Source organism: Alligator sinensis, unplaced genomic scaffold (assembly GCF_000455745.1).
Source record: "Alligator sinensis unplaced genomic scaffold, ASM45574v1 scaffold118_1, whole genome shotgun sequence".
Taxonomy (NCBI): Eukaryota; Metazoa; Chordata; order Crocodylia; family Alligatoridae; genus Alligator; species Alligator sinensis.
Genome location: NW_005841850.1, coordinates 3,687,786 through 3,696,567, shown reverse-complemented (window position 1 = coordinate 3,696,567; position 8,782 = coordinate 3,687,786). Strand labels below are relative to the sequence as shown.

At 41.5% G+C, this 8,782-nt stretch overlaps 1 protein-coding gene across 1 annotated transcript in view; it reads left to right on the top strand.

The window, feature by feature from the left end:
• Positions 1-8,782, top strand: part of NF1 (neurofibromin 1) — a 132,948-nt gene that overhangs the window by 108,232 nt on the left and 15,934 nt on the right. The window contains exons 54-57 of the mRNA XM_025210962.1: positions 1,056-1,156; positions 3,239-3,381; positions 4,367-4,413; positions 4,908-5,124. Of these exons, the coding sequence (XP_025066747.1) occupies positions 1,056-1,156; positions 3,239-3,381; positions 4,367-4,413; positions 4,908-5,124 (508 nt within the window). The remainder of the gene's footprint in view (positions 1-1,055; positions 1,157-3,238; positions 3,382-4,366; positions 4,414-4,907; positions 5,125-8,782) is intronic.

The following is an 8,782-nucleotide window of genomic DNA, read 5'->3' as shown; positions in this document are numbered from 1 at the left end:
TGCTGTGTTCTCCCTCCTCTTGCTGCTGACCGTATGCGGTCTCTCAGGCTGCAGTCCAGGACATGTGTAACGCACACTGGCCCCGATCCAGCAGTGGTGGTGGCCCCAGTTGAGCAGAAGCGGCGATAGCAGCGCCAGCCCTTGCTTCGGACGGCTGCAGTTGTGGCTTCATATCTGGGTTGGGGCTGGAGCCAGAGCTGCAGCAGCTGTTTTCTGGTGCTCAAATCCAAGATGAGACGCTCTTCTCTTCTCCCCCTCCCCTCCTACCCATGTTGAATGGGGGGAAAAACCTAGTCTTGGATTGGGGAAGATATAGTATTCATTGTTTATGTGCATGCATCTTTTTGCAGTGTCCTACCATTGCTTGACTTACAGAACATGAGAATCACAAAAGAAATTGTGATTCTAATAATAAGGAACTAGAATGGGTGTCTTATTTAAATAAAAAAGTTTAGGAACAAAAGTTGCTGGAATTTGATCAAATTGGGTTTTAAACTTGTCTGAGCTTAATGTCAGTGTTCACCACTTGCTCCACTGCCACCGCTTTCCCTGCCACAGTGGTGGGCAGTGGGGACACATTTCAAATGTCCCTCCTAATAATTAGATTACGTGCATGGCAAATTATAACAATATTCATAATTTTCCATGTACAGAACCTAATTATGGAGGGCCTCTCCAAGATGTTTGCTTAAAATGTTTTATCTCACTGAAACTCTTGCAAGTTTAATAAATCTCATTTTTTAAAATTAGTTCAACAATATTTGTCAGAGTTGTCTCTAAATGAGGTAAACTGTTCACTTGTTTTCAGGAGAACAGGTGTATAATTATGGCAAGCTCTGCTTGTTTTGCATACATAGTCATACACACAGAATAATTTGACCCCCGGGTCAAATATCTGTGTGATCATCTATTGTAGCATTGTCAGCAGTCAAATGCTATTAATGAAAAAGTGCTGTAACATTTGGAAACTTTCTTTTAAAAATTAACTATGAATAGAAGCTTTCTGATTGTGTTTTTTCTTTTTTTTCTTCACCCCCCCCTTTGTGTTATTGCAGGCAACCTTAGTAAAGTACACTACAGACGAATTTGACCAGCGAATTCTTTATGAGTATTTAGCAGAAGCCAGTGTTGTCTTCCCAAAGGTCTTTCCCGTTGTGTAAGTATCTAAAACTTGATTTATTATAACATTTTTCACGTCTAGCAGCCAAGTTCAAATCCAGTCAACACCTGTGCTGAAGGCTGATGCCTATTAGTGATCCATGTGTTGTAGTATTCTTATCAGAAAAGTATTTTTCGAGTTGTAAATAGCTGGTGCCACTGGTACTAATAAGCAGTTTTGGTGACTGGTCTCTCTGTGGAAACAAAGGCCAGGGAACTTGAATTATCATGTTGCAGTCTTTCACAGGAGTCACTTTTTCACAGTATTGGAGACACGTGCGTTGATGCTGACCATACCTCACAGTTTGCCATTTGAGTTAATAGGCTCTTAGTCTCTTCCAGACTTTACCCCAAGCTTCCAGCATTCATTGCAGCTATTAGAGACAACCGAGCTGCTAAATTATCTGTATTTGCTACCTAAGAAGTGTCCATTTTCATTTAAGTTTCAGGGCTTATGTTTACATAGGCACAATGCATTAGTCCAGGGGTCTGCAGCATTTTTGGGCAGAGTGCCAAAAACACCCCAACCTTGACTTGTAAGATGTTGGTGTGCCAGGGGCAGATGGTGGAGCAGCCAAGGGGCCTGATCCTTGTTGTGGTAGCACAGCTCTGGCTCCTTCCCTGCCATCTGCCCCGAGGTGTCCATGCACCCGCTGCCACCAATGAGCTGGGCGAGGGCTCTGCAGCCCCCAGTGCAGCAGCTTGCAGTGTCCCCACTGCCTGCTGTGAGCAGCCCAGGCTCTGTGCCGAGCAGCAGGGGCCTGCTCAGAGCTCAGGCTGGCTGTGGCAAGCAGCTAGGAGGCTGCAAGCAGCTGCACTGAGGTCTGCGGAGCCCCGGCCTGACTCATTGCTGACTGTGGGTGCATACATGCCTCCAGGCGGGCCATTGTGGAGCTGCGAGGAACCTGATACTTGTTGTGGCAGCACAGTTCTGACCCCTTGCCCACCGTACGCCCTGAGAGCATGTGCCAAGCAAAATGCCTTTGTGTGCCTCACTGGCAAATGTGCTGGGGGTTGCTGGCCTCTGCATTAGTTAGTTATTACAAAATAAAGCATTATACTTGACTGCTTAAGTGATTTCTTTTTTTTCCCCGCCCAGCAAGTAAACAATATTTTCAGGTGTCTAAGTCACCTGTCAAAACAGATATTTAGAATATGGCCCAAGTTTAGTTCCTTCTATTTAGTTATGCATACAGAGTGTTTGCTTAGTGTATTTGATGAGTTGAGCCTAGTATTGTCTGTGTGGAACCAGTGATGTTTAGGAGAACCAATGTAACGCGAGTCTGTTTTCTCAGTTTAACTGTGCATATTCTAGAAAGGACATTACATCTGCCTGTGTGTGAGTTTCACGAGAAAGGTTGAAGGCAAATGAGTTTTCCAAGTTGGGGAAATCACTGCTGTCAGCAATCAGCACCCAGTACTGTCAGAAGTAAGGATGGAGTAAATTGTTCCCTACCCGGTAGTGGGAATCCCTCCAGGCTCTGAAAGGGTTGAAGTGGGGAAAGCTTCACTCCTTGTACTCAAACCTGGGCAGCAATAGTTCTTTTGTGGATGAATCACAGAGTGGAGTTTCCAGCACTAGTTTTTCCATCCTCTATGATATGCACATATGCTAACTTTACTGTCACTAAAGATGTAAGACATGTTATTGTATGAGATACACAACAGGTATGTTAAAGTTGGCATTTTTTGTGGAGCTTGAGACAGAGGAGCCAGCATCTCTGAAGCTCCTTTGAAAATCGCAGCCTCAAAGCCTGCAGTTTGGGTCATTCATTTGATCAACATTTTTCAGTTGAAGTTCAAATATTTGCTTTTCTGCGTTTTAAAATAATTTGTTAAATGCTAATTAAAGAAAAAAGGGTTACATGGTTTGTTGTCTATGACCAGGATTTTCAGAAATGCCTGCATGACTTAAGGGAGCAAATTTCAGGGAAAGCCCTAGGAATGGTACTCTACCCCCTCCATCACTTGGGCACTTTTGAAAATCCCACCACAATAGTTTTGTTAAATGAACCTAGTCTATCTAGGTTATCTAACTTCAGTTTGATAAGCAACATTCAAACACTGCTGTTTTCTTTAGGCACAATTTATTGGACTCCAAGATCAATACTCTTTTGTCGCTGTGCCAAGATCCAAATTTGTTGAATCCAATTCATGGGATAGTTCAGAGTGTTGTCTACCACGAAGAGTCTCCACCTCAATACCAAACTTCTTACCTACAAAGTAAATATTGTTCTACTTTTTCTTTTTCTTTTTGAAACTCCTCTGTACTTACATGTCAGAAAGGTAGCTGGTATTTTTCTTTTACAAATACAACTGGTTGAAGACTACTACTGCCTTAGCAGAACAGTTAGACCCAGAATCATTAGATGTTTTTTCCTTCATTTTACAGATAGTTACCAAAAATGTAGTCAGTTGTTTAAACATGTTAACTTTAACATGTTAACTGTTAAAGGGTTAAACTAAAAAATGACTTGCTGTATTTGCCTGTCAATGTTAAGAGTATTGGGCTAGCCACATGTATGAACAGTAAGTGAAATGAGCTAAAAATTTATTGAAACCCAGTAATCTACTGGATCAAAATGTATTTTAAAGTCATCATTTTAAAGAGCCTCCATATTTCTATGATCGAGGGTGACTTGAGGCTCTTTGTGCCTAAACTCCTTTTTAAATCTGACCTTTAGCCTATCAATCATTCAGACTGACTGAAAGTTCATTATTCTTGAAAATGGAGTTTAGGTTGGTCTCCTTGCTCTTTTGCAAATGTTACTCATGCTTAAGACTGAACATGACAGTGTCCCCTTCCAAATATGAGTTTTTGGATTCATCTCTTATATTTAAAATGTATATGTAATAAAAAACCACAATAGTTTTACAGTTCAGATATTAAACACATAATTTGGATATTAGATTTTGGAAGGTTTTGTTATATTTGCCTCACGGTATTTTATGTCAACGTGTAAGCAAGTGATTGATTCCATATATTTCCTAATTTTTGTTTCTTATGGAAAGAGAGAGAGAGAGAGTGTGTGTGTGTGTGTGTGTGTACACACGAACACTTCATAAGAAACAAACATTTGGAAATATTCGAATCAATCACTTGGATTTGCTTACATGTGCATATGTGCAGACACACATGCACGTGCACACGTGTGTGTGTGTGTGTGAAAGGCTTGTGCTGCAGTGGTAATATTATTTGTTGTCACAGGTTTTGGATTTAACGGGTTGTGGAGGTTTGCTGGACCATTTTCTAAGGTAAGAATGAGAGGTGAGATCCTGAGCATCTTGCTTTTATTTTTTGTACAAGGCACTATAAGTGTAAAAAAATCATGTTGATTTTTATGACCATCCATACCACAGTTTGTTCTATCAAATCAGTGTAACAAGATGTCTAGCTTGGGTAGTGTTCTGGATGTTAGGCTCAAAGGTACAGGTAATGATTTTCATAATTCGTTCTTCAGAGTTAGCCCCAGCGGTTCATCTTGAAAAGGACATTTCAAAACTACTGCTCACCACCTGCCAATGAAGTATTTCATCCTGCTCAGATTGTTCCTGCAGGTCACCTGTAGTGTTTACATTAGTTTAGTTCCAGGTTAATTTCCAAGTGTGTCCTCACAGGCGTCCCCATAAAGGGCTTAAAAGTATTTTATAGACAAAAGTTTAGCCCAAAAAAATATTTAAAGGCAAAATTCTTATTTTTTAAAAGTGGAAAATAGAGTGAACAGATCTATTTTTTTTTTTCCCCACAGCAAACACAAATCCCAGACTATGCTGAGCTTATAGTGAAGTTTCTTGATGCCTTGATTGACACCTATTTGCCTGGAATTGATGAGGAAGTCAGCGAGGAATCCCTGTTGACCCCTACATCTCCATATCCTCCTGCAGTGCAGAGCCAGCTTAGTATTACTGCTAACCTTAACCTCTCTAATTCCATGACCTCACTTGCAACTTCCCAGCATTCCCCAGGTCAGTAAATGTATTTATATTATATATGTAAACGGAATGTGGAAGTGAACAGTTACCCAACTAAGTATACAAAAAGCCTCACTAATATTCTGTGTATGTTAATACACTAAGTGCTACTGCATTCCTAAGCAGGGTAAATATTAAATTATTGGCTACATGCTTCTGGCTCACTGTTCAATTTTGTCCACCATGAAACTTGTCTTCGTGAAAATTCAAGTTTTTCATGTTATTGACGAGTTGCTTGGAATCATGCTGCAAATGATACTAAGTTGCCTAAAAGGGCTACCTTCTAATAACCAGTATATATTGAAGTGGACATTACAAACTAAATATATACATATTAGTCTAAATATCTCCCTCTTGATAAGTAGGGACCTACTGAAATCGTAATTTCATGGATTTCATGGAAATCACAAAATCCAGCATTGCCCGCAAAATCCACGAGAAAAAAGAAAAAACAACTTACTGAAAATAAAGTGCTGGCTCCCCAGAGGGAGCCAGCAGTCTTGTGACACTGGCCCGCCTATGCAGCCCGCTGGGGTGGGGTAGGGAGAGGGGACTGCCTGCACAAAGGGCAGCCCAAGATGCCTGCCACCCCTCACTGCTGATTGGTTGAGAGGGCTGCCTGTCATGTGGACCCACCCCTCAGAACCAATAGGGGCAGGTCTGCATGATGGACAGCCCTCGCAACCAGTCAGTGGTGATGGGTAGGGCCACCATGGCCCCTTGGCCAGAGGCGTGGTGGGGAGGTGGAAAAATTTGCCATGATCAGCTGAATGTGGAGGCTGGCCCTGTGATCTCCTGGCTGGCCACCTCTTCGAGTTAGGTAGACCCACATTGATAAGTCATCCTGGGGATAACAATGAAATATAAGGTAGATGTATATAAGCTACGTGGCTAAAAAATAATCCAAAATAGCCACGTTCTATGGATAAAGAGCTCCATGCGGGAGATCTAATAATGTGGTTTAATTGAAGACAAGCCCATAGGGCTTATTGGCATAATATCCCAGGGCAGAGAAAGGTGATAATTTCTCTCAAAGTGAAAATGCTCTGGTGTATTTGCACCTGGAATATTATTAGGTTGTGACTGTCACATTAGTAAAAAATATATATATATATATATATATATATATATTTTGACAAATCAAAGAAAGTTCCAAAAAGAATAATGGAAGAAATGATTGAACAGATATGCTAAACATCTTTATCTTGGCTGCGCGACAGCTAAGTTGGAGGGTCTATAACAGCAGATGTTTGAGGAGTGAGTAATAAGCAAGGAGAGTGACCATGTAATGCAATACACGGGGACACGAGCTGGGAAAAAATGAATGAAATGTATGATAAAGCTGGAATGAATATCAGGAGAAATTTCTTGGCGGCAAGATGTGTTGGGCAGTGATTTTTTTGTTGTTAACTTGCATCTTCTAGGAGTTGCTTTCCTGCCTCTTACTCATACGAGTGTGCTCTGTAATTTTGCTGTGTTCAAATTACTACAGCACTGACAGTTAATCAGTGTTTACTCCCATATTTATTTTCCTATTCTTGACAAGAGGGCTTATAGCCTCTTGCTTGCCTCGGGGCCTGAGTTTTTGCAACGAGCTGCGTTCAGCACTTCTATTTTCTGAGTAGCTTCTACTGGCCCAAAGCCAGGAGTTAGTTCGACTCCAGAAACCTGGCCTCCCAGTTCCCCTTTCTGCTCACAGCTGCTGTGCACGGTTCTTTGTGTTTCTAATGAATATGATGCCTACAGAAGATGAAGCAATACCTTTTCAAGTGAGTAATAAAACCCTAACACTGTTTGACTCTATGAGCAACCTCAACACAGCTTTGTGAAAAAGTAAACTTTTTTTTTTAGATCAGGTAAAACCATCTAGTTGATTTAATCATTGAAGTGCTAGGGTTATGTCATAAGAAAATTCAGCCCAGCTAGAAAAAAATCATCCTATTTAAAATAAAACAAAACATAGTTTGCTTTCCAGTTTCTGGCCCAGCCGGGGCAATTTTATTTTTGCTAAGTATCTTTGTTCCAAGTAAGGAAACTGAAAAGAGGGGTACTGGTTTGTTCACAAAGTTGTACCTGTCTGTTATCACAGCTTGCTTCAGGTAGGCTTGTATTGTCACTGGGGTGTTGGTACTGTGTCTGTGTTGCATGTTGAGACCAAGTAACATGGCAACATTGGTCTGGAAGGAGCTTCCTAAATATAAATCATATCATCAAGTGCAGGTTGCTGCCACAGGCAAGAGCTCTGTATAATTCATTGAATGAAAAGCAGGTGAAGAATTGGAGTAGGATGGAGATTAATGATCACAAGATGTCAACTAAAATAATCAACGCTAGTTAGTATTAAATCAGCATTTAATAAGCCTTCTAGAGATCCCTAGAAATCTTTTTGTCATGTCGTAAACATGTTGCATGTTTTTAATGTTACCATTTTATTAATTTCTTAAGAAATGGTTTTAGCCCTGACTGTTAACCATCATTAATGTGACTATTAACCATCATTAATGTGGTTGACCGAAATATTAAAAAGTGATAGTGAATTGAGCAAAATTGGTCAACTTTATTATTAAAAGTGGAAGATGAAGGTCTGGACCCTCCTGTGAATGTTTGTAAATGGACAAAATTAATTGAAAATTATTACTAATAAATTATAAATACTAATAATATCTAAAATTATTAAAATGAAAAGAGTTCACAGTGAAAAACTCTCTGCTAATCTGTCCCTTATACAGCATTGTAATATAGTAGTTTCACTGTTGTCCTCTGTGGGCAATTAGCAAAATCGAACCTGATTAATAGGGTGGGAAAAAAAATGAAATAAGGACATTAAAAACAAAAAAATCAGGGCATGCCAAGTCAGTGTGGACAAAATAGTAATAGAGATCCCTGTCTTTAAGGCATCTCTCTTCTCATTTGCAATCATATGACACCTCCGTGGTGACTCCAGTTTTCATACAGTGAAGTGATATTGGACAGGTATTTGTGTAGTAAGGGATGAGTTTTCTTCAAGGATGGGGAGAAACTTCACTGTGTATTACCCCTTTAATTCATCATCACCTCCCAACTGTTGTTTTTCTCAGCTAGGAAAAATGAACTAGCCAGCACTCTGCAAGCTACCAGTAATTGTTTCCACAGATTGCTGCTGCGGTCAGTGGGGATGCAGTTTACAAATTGCTGATTTAAAGGACATGCTTTGATTAGGGGTGCACCAATAAGATTTGGGCGGGGCGGTACTGATAGCTAATTTTTAAGGAGGCATATCAGCCAATACCAATCTGATTTCCAATAAGCAGCCTGGCAGCAAGAAAGATCTGCATGCAGCCGGTAAGTCTGTTGTGGTGAAAGGAGGGAAGGGGCGTGGGTGGAGCAGATCAAGGCCCCTGCGGTGAGGGAGGTGTGGGGCTGCGGCAGGCACTGCCCAGCCGGGGCAGGTTGCAGGACAGAGCCATGGCTCATCTGGGGGGCGTGGGGAGGGGTGCGGTGGCCCCTGCTGCTGCGTGCACCCCAACAGGCACAGGGAGTATGCACCGCCTGGATCTGGGTGGGGCGGCTGCAGCTGTGGGCTGTGGCCGAGGCGGTGCCAGGTGCTTCCTGGCCGGGGCTGCATTCAGGGTGGGAGGTGGCAGCACTGGGAGGGGGACTACATGGGGGTGGG